This window comes from Lycorma delicatula, chromosome 1, assembly GCF_047948215.1.
Source record: "Lycorma delicatula isolate Av1 chromosome 1, ASM4794821v1, whole genome shotgun sequence".
Classification (NCBI taxonomy): domain Eukaryota; kingdom Metazoa; phylum Arthropoda; class Insecta; order Hemiptera; family Fulgoridae; genus Lycorma; species Lycorma delicatula.
The window spans coordinates 128,692,712-128,709,790 of record NC_134455.1 but is presented as its reverse complement, the minus strand read 5'-3'; the positions used below and the strand labels follow the sequence as shown (position 1 = coordinate 128,709,790).

The 17,079-nt window shown below is 28.6% G+C and overlaps 1 protein-coding gene across 3 annotated transcripts in view; it reads left to right on the top strand.

Moving 5' to 3' along the window:
- Window positions 1-11,444, top strand: part of LOC142322182 (syndecan-2-B-like) — a 61,054-nt gene extending 49,610 nt beyond the window's left edge. For all 3 annotated transcript variants that reach the window (XM_075360978.1, XM_075360969.1, XM_075360985.1), the window contains 4 exons: window positions 1,904-2,004; window positions 3,448-3,598; window positions 5,048-5,263; window positions 9,711-11,444. In XM_075360978.1, the coding sequence (XP_075217093.1) occupies window positions 1,904-2,004; window positions 3,448-3,598; window positions 5,048-5,217 (422 nt within the window). In that variant the 3' untranslated portion in view covers window positions 5,218-5,263; window positions 9,711-11,444. The remainder of the gene's footprint in view (window positions 1-1,903; window positions 2,005-3,447; window positions 3,599-5,047; window positions 5,264-9,710) is intronic.
- The last annotated feature ends 5,635 nt before the right edge of the window (window positions 11,445-17,079 follow it).

The following is a 17,079-nucleotide window of genomic DNA, read 5'->3' as shown; positions in this document are numbered from 1 at the left end:
ATTAAGATTTTTTTTTAGAATTCCGTATTATAAAAATATTTTAATACACTGTGTCAAATGTACTTAACAATGCTGAAAAAGAGTTACCTCTAGTTATCATAACATACAATACTTCATTCAAATCGCTGTAATTATATGATTTTTTTAATTTTCACTCTACAAGATTAAAAATTCTTTAAAAAAAATAAAAGGGCTTTCTGCTTCCATGTTAGAAAGGTTTATTAAGGTGTTAAGAAACTTCTTCCATTTTTATACATTTTCCACTTTATTGAGAGGTCAACATTATAAATCAACATAGTAAAACCTTTCAAGATTTTACGTATTAAATTTACAAAAATTACTAGAGAAATATTGCATTTTGTTTACTTAATCATACTAAAACTTTCTTCCAAACCTTAAAGAGTTTGGAATGATTGAATATGTATAACTCTTTAATGATTGAATATGTATAAAAATTTTTGTTTTTAATTAATTATGTAATAACAGTTTTGAGTAATAATATTATAAGAATAGTGATTTAATGCCTTTAATAGTGAATGCAGCATTTCAGCAGCATCACCCTTAACTCTTAACTAGTGATGTAAAAATGCCGCATTTTATTCAAATAGTTCATATTTTACGAAATACAATTTGAATTGCCTCTCCAACACATACTGATAAAAAGTAGAGGAAAAATTCTTAAAGCATTAAAAAGTAGAAAGGTGCTACAAGTCCTTATAGATGCTTGAAACATACTATTTCATTCTCTGATATAAAACCAAATTTAAAGTAACGGTTTGAATCTTCTCAAATCACATTTATATCCTGTATGAGGTACTTAAGCATAACCTGTAGTTTTCATATTGTGTTTTTTTTAAATATGACTTTGCTTATGTGTAGGTGTCGTTTGTTTATTGCAGGATTTAGAAAATGATTTACTTATGTTAATGATTTTATATATTTGTTTGAAAAGTTATTTTCAGAATTTAAAATTCATGTGACTGTTGTACTATTTCTGTGTGTGCATTCATTCAATTTTGTTACATTACCCGAGAAAAAAAAGTAATTTACATTAAACAAATTAGCAGAATATTATTGTATAATGTTTGGCAAAATATAAATGTCAAACTTGTCTTTAGTTGAGGATAAATGGCATATAGTATCGGATTTTTTGGTACCTTGATTACCTTGAATAAATTTTTTTTTGTTATGTTTTATGAATACTGCTGGCTGAGTCTTGTTAATTTCACTTTTAGATTCTTTTCAGCAAAAATATTAAGAATAAAAATATATATTCATTTTTTTAGAATGTTTAATGTGTTGATTATAAATACACATGAAATATATTGAGTTGTTAGTAAGTCAATTAATGTAGTTTTAATTACAAGCAATTTTACTTGTAAATAGGATTTTATAGTTAAAAAAAAAAACACTTTTATCTTTTACTTTGATCAATAAAAAAAAATAAGATGAAATAACGTAGGTAATCGGTTGAACTTTCCTGCTTATGAAAAATATTACATTTATAACTGTTGGATCTAAACCACAACATACCAAACTAGTTGTTGTCTGATGATTTTATGTATTATCAGAAAGAAAATCAGTTTTTTCTTTCTGATAAGTTGTTGGGATATTTTCTTTTAAAAAAGATAATTACTTAAGAGTTTTTTGTAGCATATATTACCCAGTTATGATTAGCAAATCATTTTAGTTTCTGAATTTTATATATGTGGTGATATCTTTTAAATGTGAATTATTGTGTGTGTTTTTGTTTTTTTTTTTTATATATATTAAAAACAATGTTTTTCTAGCATAATGAGTTCACAAATGAGCACTGATCTTTAATATAACAATAGAATATAAAGTTGTTCTAATATTTGTTTTAATTTAATAATAATTATTATTATATTTTTCATTGTAACAGATGTAAATCTTAACAATAAAGTCACACAAGTTAAATCTGTGCCACCACCAAAAGAACCAGAGTATGGAAAAGAGACAGTAATAACTGGTGGAACCCATAAGGTATTTTATTTAAGTTTTAATTTATTTTTCTTAATTTTTTATATTTGTTCTAATTGACATAATAGTACAGCTTTGTTGAAAAAATGTATTTTAACATTTTTTTTGGTTTAAAAATACTACTAATTATATGATTATACTTAGTAATTTATGCTTCATCAGTTAAACAGCCTGAAGGAAGGTGAGAATGAATATTATGTAGTCAAACATTTTTCTATCAGGTTTAGTATCTGTCTGAATATTGTTTATAATACTCATTGTAGTTATAAGATGAAAATACAATACTAAAGGTTAAGCGAAATGATTCAGTACAGTTCCAGTATTACTGTACAGTAATAAATAATTGGAATTTGTAACATTACACATGCTAATAGAAAACATAAAATTAATTTATTACTTTCTTCATTTTTTTTTATTATTGCTGAATTTACATATTTAGTGAATTGTGGTAAACCGCAATTGATTGTTGTCAGCATATCTGATTTCACACCGATATCATGAATATAAAATTACGTTCTTTATTGTACTGTATTGTATGATAATGCTATATCTTGCGTTGTTGTTGAATTCTTTTATGATGCATAGTCAAATAAAGTAAATTCAGTGGTGTTACAGGCAATGATGTTGATGGGGAAATAACAGTGTTATCCCAGTCTGCTAGTGTGGCCTGAAAATGCATTTATTATTATTTATTTTGTGATTATGGCCTAAGAAGTTCTCTTCTCATTTTCACATTCTCTGATTCCCCATTTTATTCAATATCTTCAGATATATTGATTGTATTTTTATTTTAAATTAACCAATATTTAATTATTAAATGAATATGGGATCTGGTTACAGTTGTCTAAAGCTATTAATATACAGGCTAATTTTTATTAAATAAAAATGTGTCCTGCAGCTTGAGCCATTTTAACTAGATTTTTTGCTATAATTGTTTTCTGTACTTCAAATTTTGTGATTTATGTACTCATTTAATGATTATTTTTGTGGTTCAGGATTTTAGTCATGAAAATATATATATATATATCCATCAACAATAATAACAATAACGTAAACAATAAGAATAATTAAAAGTAAAATAATCGTCAAAATTTTTAAACAGGAAATCTTATTATTAATGTTTCAACTGTTTAGACTTAAATTATATTATCTTTTATTATATCTGAAAGGCTGTGTTACTTGAAGAATATATATATTTTCATATATTCAGATTAACTGTTAATAAATATAACTATTATGGAAGAATTGTCTTCCATCGTTAGATAAGGTTACAGTCAAGCATTGCATTAAAAAGTTCAAGTTGTGTTGTTGAAACTTTAATAGTTTTTTACACACTAACTTATTACATGAATGCTCTTGTATATGTTTATTTTTTCTTCCTATGATTTTTCTTTTAATTAGAGATATTATTCTGAATACTATTATACAGTGATATCTTCATTTCAGAACGTTGAATCTGTTCCACCTGATAACGGAATAGGTGGATCGGATACAGATTCAAACGGTGACGATAATAATCATAGTGAAGTATACATAATGAATACGAAACCTGAAGAGAGGTCTACCTCATTCTTTGCTCAACCAGGAATCCTTGCTGGTCAGTTTACTTGTTTTATTTTCATTAATTATATTTTTATTGTCTTTGTAACAGTATTTAACCTGAAAGTAATATTTTTTATTCAGAGTGCTTATCATAAATTCTGGCATAAATTTATGATTTTGGAATCAAATATTTAACTCTGAAGAAAAAACAAGTCATAAAAGCACCAATTATATTGAAAAATAGTATTTTTTTTTATTAAAAAACATAATAAAATTATATAAATAATTTAGCAATATAATGAAGTAAAACTTATAAAATGAAGTGTACTGGCATGCACTGCTGTAGAATTTACATGTTGCAATACTTCTAATTCACAATATTTTTCTATAAAATATAATTAAAGACTACATGTATTTGTAAAATGTAAGCAGTTTTATTTATTTTAAAAAGTCAGTTTAATTACATTTGTTTGTGAAGTTGATTAGAATAAACATCAGCCTACTAATAAATTGTCTGCTAGTATGTGCTTATTATGGAAAATTAGAATTTTAGAATTTTTTTACTTCTTTAAATTTGAGTGCTATCATCCCTATACTGGTGGGATGTATGTAAACCTTTTTTATGTTAGTGGAATTTTTTAAGCAATTAAAAAACTCATAAAGCTGTACGGGTAACTGAATTAAATTTCGCAAATGTTCAGCATGTAGGTTAAGTTCATCAGATGAATGTTACTTAATGGGATCATGAATCCTATACATTTGTACGTGTTAATACTTTATTTCAAAAAGCTTCAAAGAGTTTAATGTATTTTATGGTTTAATTAATATGTGATAGTACTTGTTTGAGTTTGTAAAGTATGATTTGTCTGAAAGGTTGATTTTATTATAGAGCTGTGTGAAGATCATTTTTTAAGTTGTTTATTGACATATTAATATTGGCTATTGACATAGTTGTTTATTTTTACTAAAAATAATTATTTAAAATAGTTTTAATGTTTACTATATTTTATATTTCCATTAGAATTATCGCAATTAATTTGAGTGTAATTTTCTGCCCCTCCTAGCATTGTCACTTTAACAACTGTAGTTGTACGTTTCGAAGTAGTTCCATTCTCAAAACTTGAGTGCTAAAAGTAGTTTTGAGAATGGAGGTATTCCAAAACGCTTCAACTGTGAATGTTAGAGTGACGGTGCTAGGATGAGCAGAAAATAACATTCGAATCGATTAAAATAGTTTTACATAAACACATTGGAAATTAAATGCTCGGAATGATTGTTGTAAGAACATAATATATCAGTTTACATTTGCTTTTTGTTACTCATCAGTGTTTACTTAGTGTATATTAAATGAAATTTCAAAAATTAATAACAACAAAGTTCATGTAAGTGAAACCATTTGGAAGGAATGGGTTATATAAAAATCAACGATGCAAGCATTTGTGCAGGTTTAAATAAATTGATGTTCAGTCATCACATTAACGTTACAATTTTTTGTTAATTGTAGCTGTCATTGGTGGAGCTGTTGTTGGACTTCTATGTGCTATCTTGGTTGTCATGTTCATTGTGTATCGAATGCGTAAGAAAGATGAAGGCTCATATGCGCTGGAAGAACCAAAGCGATCACCGACAGCAAATTCGTATTTAAAAAATTCAAACAGAGAATTTTATGCCTGAAAAATGCCATAAAAAAATTTATTTGTGCTACATGGATAAGTAAGTGGTAGGTAATGTATAAATAAGTAAATAAATTATTAATAAAATATATTTATTACTTCCATTATAATATATTTTATTTCTCATTAACAACACAAAAAATAGATATATAAATACAAATGAGATTGTAAAGAATATTTTGCTTCAATAAAAAAGCCATCCTAGGAATGTAATTATGTATGGCAGAATTTTATTTATTTGTTTTTAACAATTAAATTTAAAGGTCTGAGTAAAATACAGAGTTTAAATTATGTGTACTGTATTATAGAGTGTAAGTACATGTTTTTATATAATAAATTTAATATAACTTTCTAATATCGTCCAGTAGATCTTATTTAGAGAATTCATTTTATAGTAATTTTGCTGAAGCATTTTAAAAACAAATCTCAATGAACTGTGTATATAATTTTTTTTTATTGTATGACTTAAAAACATCATATAATATATTTATATGATAATATGTAATCATATACGTATATTTAATGCATTAATCATTTGTCATTCAATTACTATCCTGCCATTTAATTTTAGTGTTATAACTGTATACAGGTCTTATATTATAGAAATTTTTAATATTTCATACATTTTTGTACCTCGGTTCTCGGTGATAACAGACTTACCAGCTAATAAATTGTATAAAAAAGGCAAGGCAATTTTTAGAATCAATCTTTTTTTAATGGAAGTGTATTTATTTAATTATTTACATATTCTGGTGTAAACAGTGAAATTTTCCCTTATAGACAGCAGAATTCTTTTCACTTTGAAATAGAAAATAATATATTTCATTATTTATACATTTTATTAGCAGTATTGTCATGTATCACCCAAGTTTTGTATATGTATTATTATTATTATGCGTCACTTCTTAGGCTCGTTTCTCATCACGCATTATTAATGTTAAATGATGCACCTAGCATTATGAAAGCACTGATGTTTGTTTTAACGAAATATAAATTTTTTCTTAAAACCAGAAAAGTATTATTGTTGTCGTTCCATTTCTTTTAAGTTATGATAGTTAAAAAGGTAAATTTAAGAAATAATTAGTATATAGCAGCATTAATTTCATATTATTTTAAAAAAATGACTAATGATATTTACATATTATAGTATTATAGTTTTTACATAGTGTAATTTAGTTATATAATATGTTTATGTTTTGCTTATATAATTTAATATCAAATCTTTTTATATTTTTTTCATGGGATTATATAATCCTCATGATAGCATCCCACTAGCTAATGAAATGTCCTCAAAAAAAATTACTTTTTTTTTATGCTTTGGAGATTATGCTAAATATTATTAACTCTGTATTTCCCATATTTAAACTAAAGGAAGAGGTAATAGTAGATGTGTAAAATAAAAAGTTCATCCGATAAAGATTGGTGGTAATGAATAATCTGTGTGTATAATGAATGAGATTGATTGATTGAAATCATGTAAAAACCAGTAGTCCGATGTTAGATAGAATGTGCCACTCTAAAAATGCCAGAAAAACTGAAAAATATTAAAAGAGCAAAATGTAGAGTTCGTGGATTGCAAAGTCAAGAGAAAGCTACAGTTAAAATTTACACAATAGAAGACAGTTTTCCAATTAAAGTAACTATTCTGTAAAAAGAATTTTTATTAAGAAAAGTATTATAGTAATTTATATTTTTTCCACCATGTGCTATAATAGTTGAAATTAGTTCATTATGACTGAATTGAATTAATTTTACAATTACTAATAATTTTATATAATATAAAACAACCAACAGCAATTCTTGCTCTTTTTAGAGAATGGTAATGAAATAACTCATATGTTTAATGTTCAATGAAATTAGACTAATGTGATACATAATATAGAAAGTAAAATTAGCTTATTGTATAAGATAATGGTAAGAATGGTTAAAGCTACTGATAGAGATAGTAAATTTAGTTTTCAATCACTGAAAATGTATGCAGAAGTGGTTTTGGTAAATAACAGCTACATCTTAGTAAAAAGTAGTGAATATTATTGTGGCAAATCAAATAAAAAGGAAGAAGAATAACACTGGTTGATGAAACTTGATTTAAAAGAGTAATAAAAACTGCTTTAAACTTATTTATAAAACTAAACTTAATAAATTTGGATGTTATATTAAAAATGCAATTTCTTCTATCTTAAATTTAAGTATAAAATAAGATTTTTCCAAGCATATAACTTAAGTTTGCTAAGCCTATTATTTATTTATTTCTCCTAATAAGTCCTCCCTGTGTGGGATTCTAGATTCACTGATAAAAATGTTAATAGCCAATAGTCGATAATGCTGTCAGGCTTGAAATAATTGTGAATAACAGAATCGTTAATATTTAATAAAGTTGTAAAAATGTAACTTATCTGTTTGAATATTTAATTATGATTTAGAATGTAAAGTTTTTATAGAATTAAAAAAATTAAATTTAAATTGTGAATGCATTTTTATTTACAAAATTAGTGTATTCCGATGGTTTTTTTTAGAGAGATTATGGTGAAAGTATTATGGAACTACAATGGTAATATTTTTTAGGTGTTTAATGTAATAGTAGAAATTTAATTACATTAAAATTATTATTTATTTTGTACTAATAAACAGTGAAATAATTTATCTATTTTTTAATATTTACATCGAAAATAAATGTCATTAATGAGTGTGTATATTTGTGCTCATTTATACATTTATTTTTATACAACATAAAGATTAATCTTTTCTCATTTCTTTGCTGATTAAACTTGATAAAATATTACATAGCAATGTAATAAAATTATAATAAAACATAATATGGATAAATCATTATGTTTTTTATTCACCTATTTATTATAAGATGTTATATTGTATGTTTAATAGTTACATATAACTTATAATTATAAGCAATGCGATTTCAACTTATTATCATGTAATTATAAAAATAATAATAACTGCAGCTAACAGTATGTTGTTTGATAAGAATTGTATCTCTATTGATGTCATGGTAGTAAGGGTATAATTATTATTAATTGCTTAAATCAGCTCTCTAAGGAACAAAATAACAACTTACATTCCATTACCTGAAACAGTAGTTTTCATTCATCTTCTGCCCTTGTACATTAGATTAGTTTTTTAATAGTCTATTATTTGTCTGTAAAAAATTCATGCATAATTTTTGTCACCATCATATTTTCATTTATAACAATTAGTATTTTAAGAGGACCATTAATTAATTACCATGTATAAATACATTTATGTACAACATGTAATATACAGTATGTATATTATAATATAATGCATGCATGAATGCTCTGCCATTATATTTTTGAATTTGTTGATAGTCATAAAAAATTCATCTTACCCTTTCTGCACTCATTCTTTTTAGTTACCCACCTTGTTTTATTTTGCTTATTTAATGTGTATAAAATTTATTCATTTCATATTTATTATGTAAGTGTAAATTTAAGAATTTGTAATAAAATTCTGTATTCATTTAAAAACAAAATACTATTATACTTTCTGGTTGAATGTTCACGTTTTGTCATTAAATAATATTAATAATAATTATAATTATAATAGTTATTGTGAACGATGTTATATTTAGATTAATACAAAATTGTAAATAACTTTGCAGATATTTAAAAATAATAATTAATGATAATAATATGATTATTTTATATTTTCTTCAGGTATTTTGAATAATACATAATATATTTATTTCTTATTAAATTTATAAAATAATCATAATAGTAAAATAATAATAATAATGATGAAGATGATGTGTTATTGCCTTTACATATCCATTTATTATAGCTTTGGAAATTTTGTATGTGTGATTTCGGATTTCTGGTTTTGCTTTTTGTTTCAAGTCTGTATTAAATTATTTTTAAATCATTTCCCATTTTTTCCATAAAAATTTATGTAACTGAATTTTTTTCTCATTAATTGAATGATAAAACATCGGTCCCTAAGGCAGCAGCTAAGCATATGTAAGTATGTGCACTCGAACAAACACATACACAAACGCAAATACCTACTGTAATATAGTTTTATTTTATTACTATAACTGATGATATTAATGTCGCTAACAGTTTTATTATAGATTTTTTTATTTTTAAATGTTTATAGAGCACATAATAATTTTAAGATTATTTATGTATATTTTTTTTAAATTTATTCCACGTACTGAATCCATTTCCATTTATTGATTGTTATAGTAATGATTATTTATTATTAATATTAAATCATAGTTACTTATTTATTTTTTATATGTTTTTAAGATGAAATAGTTGTTTAAAACAAATTTAAAAAGTTACCATGTATGTAAAACACTTGCACTGCTTTTAATACAGTTTTCAAGTATTTTACAGATGTATAATTAATAATTATTGTTATAAATAAATGAATATTAAAATGATAAAGCTAAGCAAACATCATTTTTGGGCTGGTATAACTTTTATATTTTAGTAATTTTATGATAAATTTTTTCAGGAAAATTATTATTTATTTAATCGAGACGGAGTTAATTTTACATCGGGAGAAAGATGTTTGCAGTCACATTTAGTGAGTTCAGTGAAATTAAATAGTCAGAGGATAAACTATTATATTCTTACTTGCTAGTACTTAGTGATAATGTTATGCTGAAAACTTTCAGCTCAAGAGTTAGCAGTTAAAAATGCAATATTATGTTTTTTCTCCTTTTATTACCATACTTCACCAAATTTTGATTACAGTTAAAGTTAAAGTTATTTAATAAATGATGTAAAAGTGGAGGATTGCTAGATCACTCCAAAATTACTATTAATAATAGTTTAACTTATTCATTTCAATTATTGTCATTATGCTGTAATATTGAATCACTGATGGTTGTACTGTTGCTATAAGATTTGAATATACAGTATCGTTCATCTCTTTCAAATTCAATTAGTTTATGAATTTTTTTTTATGGTATTTTGCTTCAGTATCTGGATTGTTCATACATATAGAAAGATTTAGTTTACATATTTTGTAATATCAAAATATTCATTTAAAAAGTAACTTTTATTTTAAAAATTGAAAAAGTTATATTTCATCACATTTCTTTTATGTTGTGAATAAATTATTTTTATACATGGTAGATAAACCATCTTTTTTCTTAGAAAAGTGCCATTTTGTTTTTTTTTACATTTTATATATATGTGTGTGTTTAATATCATAAAATGTTATATTATTTATTTATGTTCTAAAAGCTTTAATTGAATTTTAACAGTAATTATTTTATAGAGGTGAAAACATGTGACTTTTAAACTTATCTTATTAAAAATATTTGCTAAAATTAATGTTGATTTTAAAAAAGTAATTTCATAGTATTTTTATAAATGTACTCAAAACTGGATAATTTCATCAGTAACTTTGTCAGTGTATTTTTAAATTACAAGCTAGATTAGCAATATTGCCATACGGTCGTCTTTTGTGTATTATAATTGTAATTTTGTAACATTTATATGAACTGTACTATCAGAACAGTCTTAGAATTTATTTAGTTTTTCTTTTTAGACTTGTAAACATTGTAAATAAAACTTATAATGATACATAGCTATATCTGTAAATTTAAGTATATTTTTCATTCTCTGCATGTTACTGTATATTAATATTAATTTTTTTTTAAACAAAAAACAGAACTGGTGTCATATAGTTAGTGTCAGGTTTGGTTAGTTTTATATGACTGCTGTTCATAAAATATAAATATAGTATCTATGTACGTATATTTATATTTTATTGAAAAAAAAGTGTTTTGATTTTTATAATAATTGATACTGTGTTGATTTATTGTGCTTCCATGATCATCTGTTACGTTATTTATTTTAATTATTAGCCACCTTATACTCAAAGGAGGCAGCTTTAATATGGTATCTATTGTTTACTAATTGTTGTACCCTAACATATGTTAGATTGTTAACAGTGTAGAAAGTATAAATGTTTATAATGTGTAAAGTAATGTTTAATGTTATGTTAATAATTCTATAATCAATAATTGTGGTGAAGCGCCCGGTGGTGATGTTTGCTTTATTCTTTTTTCTTTTTTTTTTTTAAGTAATGCAGGTTATTAAAATTAAATGTTCATTAAAAATTGTAGAACTGATCTTATATATCTGTAATTAACCATTGATTTTAATGTAATATTTTATTTTAAAACTAGTTTTGTCACAAAAAAATTAAAACACAAATCTTTTTAGATAAAATATTTTTCTTTTGGTGAATATTTATTTAAATTTATAAAAATCCCTATGCTTGCAGTATGTGTGAAGTAAGGTATGTATTTAAGTTACAATAACACTGCACATGTTTTAAGTTGTATTATAGTTGACCTGATTACAATAAAACAATATATTGAATATGGTAACTGGTCATGTATATAAATGGAGAGAGTGCAGGAAAAAAAGCATCATTAAAAGCAGATCATCCTACTGATATTTATTAATGTTCAGGTAGCCTCTATTTCATTTAGTAGTTTCCCAGTCAGAAATCTGGAAAATCATTATAAGTAGTTTAATAATAATTTTAGAAGAAACAATTCTTACATATGGATATATTTTCAAGTGACTTCATCACTGTTTATATAAATTATAAACATGATTTAAATTTTAGAGGTAAAGAAATAATTAAAATAAGGTAGTTAAAGCAAGTATGGATTTTAACTTAGAATGTAAAGGAAATTAGTTAACAAGAATTACTCTTTAACTTTCAGATAACTGATATTAATTGAAGCAGGAATTATAGAAATTAATTGAAGCAGAAGTTATATTTCAGAGTTATCAGATTATAATTATCAAACAATTGGCTATCTGCAGAAACCAAACCAGTTCAATTTCCAGAAACATAATAAAATATAAAGTTAAATTATTTAGATTTACTCCTTGTCAAAGAGAACCGATGCGTTGTTTAGAGAACTCTTATAATCTATTAACTACAATAGTTCATAATATGTTATAATGATAAAAGATGATTATTACGGTGTTTAAATAACTTACTATTCTAGTGGATAAATGTGTTTTCAATAAAAGGAAAATCTACAAAGATGACATCAGCAGATTCAAAAGTGAATGAATCGTAGTCAAATAATACTTATGGTGTTAGGTGTATTGAAAAGTTCAAGGTTTTAAAGAATAGATTAATGTTTAACTGGATTAATGAATTACTAGTTAAGTGACAAAAAGTTAAGATAAATATCAAAATATAAAAGTTTTCAGTGGAGATAAAAAATAAAGATTTGTAATGTTATAAAAAATATACATATTAGATTATAAAGTTTGAAGAAAAGAGGCTGCAAACCTACAAAAATCAAGAATTTTAAATACAGAAAACAAGATCCTTGAAGCATCACACTCTGAGAAAGGATCAATTTCAAACTTGAAAATAAGAATAAAGTACTAATAAAAGTTGAAAACAGAAAAGTTTTGATGTTTACTTGAAATGTGTTATATAAATGCTTTCTAAGAACTGCACTTAATACACATTTTCTGTTAAAAAAATAATCTATCTTCTCTGTTAGAGATATTTTGTACTTCACTGTTTTGTTGATTCTGTCCTAATAATATATAAAGTTTCTTTTTTGCTCACATTCATTCAGTATAATTCTACACACAGTATAGCAGTTTCATTTACAAATTTGTTTTTCATTTTCACAGTGTAAGTGCTTAATTTTAATTTGATTAATTTATCAATGATCATTAATGAGTAATTTTGATTAATAATAATTCTTTTTGATATATATTCCTTAAAAAGAGATAAACTTAATATAACAGGTAAGTTTTTTTTTTAATAATATAATCTAATGTGTTTAATATCTACTCTCCCTGCCTAAGGAGTAAAATATATTATTGATTGTAGTAAAGCTTTTGTGCTCAGTTAATCCTTAGAATTATTCAAGCGTAGTTAACTATTAGCAGGGTCTCCCAAATTGGTCAGGCTGAAAGCTAGGAATGAAATAAAGTAGTTGTAATATCCTCTCCATGTCAGGATTTGACTTCAGAACAGGACCATTTCTGTATCAAAAACATGAAAAGTTAATCTGTTCTTTTAATATAACATAAAAATTCAATCTAATGTGGGACTGTTAGGGACAGCTAAAGTAAAAGTACAAGGTAATTGAATATTATTCCCACGATCCCCCTCCAAATAAATAAACAATTTCCTCCTTTAAATTATTACAATGAACATAACTTTTGGAGAAGTAAATATTAAACTTAGAAGGTGAGGAAAAAATAAACTGAATGAGAAAAAGAGATGGTAGGGTGGATGTTAGCTGAAATACTGTTGGTAAAAGTGCAAATAAATAGTGAGTGAAGATAAAGGATGCGTAAAACAAGAAGAAGAAACAATTTGCTTCATTAAGGAAAAGAATAAAGAGGCTACATGGGTAATGAGAGAGAGAGAGAGAGAGAGATGACTGAAAAAAATATGACAGAAAACTATAAGAACAAAAAGGATGAAGGTAAGAGACTGTAGCAAACTGGATTACAAATTAAAAATAAAAAAGAAAAAAAAGGAGGGACAACTTGTAGACAAATACTATATACTTAAAAAACAGTATCAACAAATACATATAAAGGTAATACAAGGAGGAAGGGTTTGTAATAAAATTAGGAGAAAGAACTATACTAGTTCAATAGATAGTTCAATAGATATCCAAGTAATCTCACAACAGTTATACAGCTATAAAAATATATGGAGGTTTGATGATTGGCACAGTCTGCTAATAAAAGTGATGAATTATTGAAAAAAGATCTTGACAGTGGGATGTGGTTAGAGGTTCAGTTCTTAAAACAACCCTGTTTAAGTATCCCAAAAACCAGCGTCTTCTGATCTACCGGCGTGCCTGTAATGAATACATTCACGCCATCAAGGAAGCCAAACTCAAGTTTTGGAAGGACTCCATGCACGAGTTGCAACGCGATCCCTGGCAGCTCACAAAGACTTGTGAGCTGCCAGAAGTCATTGAAGACAAGCCGAAGTCATTGCACGTGTTGTCCAGTGTTCGGTGCGGGTTTGGTGGTCGTGACCACACATTAATATTTATGACGACTTACCAGGCGTTCCTGTATACTCTGTTTCCAGATGCTCCGGAGGGGGAAGCGGAAATTGCGTCAGAGCGGGTGAAACACCATTCCCTGGCGTTCGGAACCCGAAGATATAGACCGAGTGGTTTCTCGAATAGCATTGAAGAAAGCACTGGGGATTGACCAACTTGACCCGGATATTTTTCACCATCTGCTGCCTGTCATAAGAGAGCTGCTCGGCAGACTGTCCTCGGGGTACCTAAGCTGGGGCTGCTTTCTGGCTTGCTGGAAGGTGGCTTTGGTGAGAGTACTCTTAAAACCTGGAAAGGATCCTGGTGAGGTCAGTAGTTATCGGCCCATCAGCCTCTTGCCGGTCCTCGGCAAGTTGCTGGAGAGGCTGGTCGTGGAACGGCTCTGGGAAAACATCGATATGAACCGTTTTCTGAATCGAGGCCAATATGGCTTCATGAAAGGGGTTGGCATTGAGGATTGCATCTTAAATGCTCTTGCCGAGGTGGAAAGCACCGACTGCAAATATGTTTTGGCTATTTTTATTGACATAGAGGCAGCATTTCCTTCCTTGTGTTGGAGTTCTGTCCTCTATAAATTGGAACGCCACAATGTTCCCAAAGCCCTGCAGGCTGTGGTAGGAGACTATCTGTCTAACCGTACGGCTCTGTTTAAGGATGTGCACCTAGTTGTGGAAAAGTCCATCACCAGGGGAAGCTCACATGATTCTCTTCTCGGTCCCCTGGTGTTTGACGGATTTCTGGGGTTGACATTCCCAGCAGGGGTCACGGCCCAGGCTTTCACCAATGACTGCCTCCTTTTAGTTTGTGGCAATTCACGACTGCAACTAGAGAATAGGGCGCAAGTTGCTTTGTCAACCACCGAGGGCTGGATGGACAGGCAAAATTTAACGATTTCTGTGCCCAAGACGAAGTTTATGCTTCTGAAGGACGCAGACAAATTATCAAGCAGTCGTAACCCCCCCACAGTAAGTATAAAGGCTGTGTAATCAGCCGAGTAAGGGTTCATAAGTACCTAGGTGTTTTGTTTGATGATAAGTTGCTTTTTAGTAACCACATTAAGCAAGTTGCGGCGGACGCCGTCTCTGTGATGCACAAACTTAGAAGGATTGCTCGGAAGGATTACAGGCTGTCAGGCCGTCAAATGTGCTTGTTGTACGGAGGTGTCTTCGAGAGTATGATCGCATATGCGGTGCCAGTTTGGGCACATAGGTTAGATAGAAATAGAGCACTGCTTCAAAATTTAAGGAGTCCCCAGCACAGAGCCTTAATAGTATGCACTGGTGTTTTTAAAACAATCTCCTACAAAGCTACCACCGTATTGGGAAAGGCTCTCTCAATCGATTTAGTGGTTAAAGTTCGGGCAGCCATGTGGAAGTTGCAAAGAGGTCGGGAAGCCGAGGCATTTGGGATGCGGTTTCGAGCCGGGCCATAACCGGAGCGGAACGGCTATCACAATGCACCGGGTCTAAATTTCGTTCAGTTGCCCATTTCCCGCCTGCGGAAGAGGCGATGGAGGCATGGCACACCAATGGCTAAGGGAAGATCCTTGTATAGGTTTATACAGGATCTGGGGGGATGGTATGCCTCGAATTCATTTTTAAGGGCGGCGGGTGCCCAAGTGCTCACCAACCATGTGGATTTGAAGCAATATCTGTTTCAGTTTCGCCTAGCGGCTGATGAGTTGTGTGTCTGCGGGGAGGTCCAGTCGAACGAGCATATGATGTTCCCTGCTCTTGGGGGAGCCAGAGACCGAGCCACCCTGGAACTTAGAGGTCAGGGGGAAAACTGACCGCTCATAAACGGTGAGTCAGTGTGGCGAGAGCCGCATTGTCGGACCATGTGGGAGTTCCTCAATGAGGTTGCAATGTTCAACCGTCATCACTAGATTTTAAATTAATCTGGGTTTTACTGATTCCTATAGCGCCGCTGTGGGAAGTTTTTCCTGAAATAATGGCTGGCCACCAGCCAGATAAAAGCTCCAAGCGCTTTAAATGGTGGACAAGCACTAGCTGGCATATAGCGATCGAGGCGTGACAGCCTAAATTGCTGTCTTTTATTTTTAGACTTCATTTTATTTTAGTTGTTTTAGTAATTAGTACAAGGGGTGCGCCTCCCCGATCTTGATTTAGTTGACAAGTGAGCGGTTGGGTCACATAAGCAGGTGGTGAATAGCACCCTGCTTAATCCGCTCACGCTGATAGGTAGCTCACTAGGAGCTTTTAGGAACGAGGTCGCTAAACTGTTTCAGAGGCACAGTAGCCGTATCTTGGCACTGACGTTTGGTCTATGCTCTAGGGCAACCGATTGGGGTGGTGGCGGGAGAAATGCCAGTTAACCAATCCCAAAAACCAGCGATACTGGAGTAATGGGATGTAGAGTAAAATTTTAAGATTATAAAAGACAGTTTGATTTTGCATTCGAAGATTCTTTTACAAGTTCACAACAGAAAACGAACTAAATAAAAAAGAATTGAACAATCTATTAACAAGAACATGTGTTCAGGAAGGAAAGGGGCCGGAGGGATGTAATTAGGCTGGTAACATTTTGTACGTAGCAAAAGGAAAACAAGTAAATGTGCAATCAATTCATCTGCTAGTGATCATTTTTGGATAATTATTTGCAAGTGTTTTTAGAAGGGATGTTTAAGATGCTTCAAAAACTGAAAGAAATTATGAATATGAAAACAAAAGTAACAAGAATATGATGTTCACCACAAAAGAAAGAAGAATTGAAAACTACATGTGCATATGTTTTAGTGTGACTATTTCATTTTTCAGTTTACTTATTGCT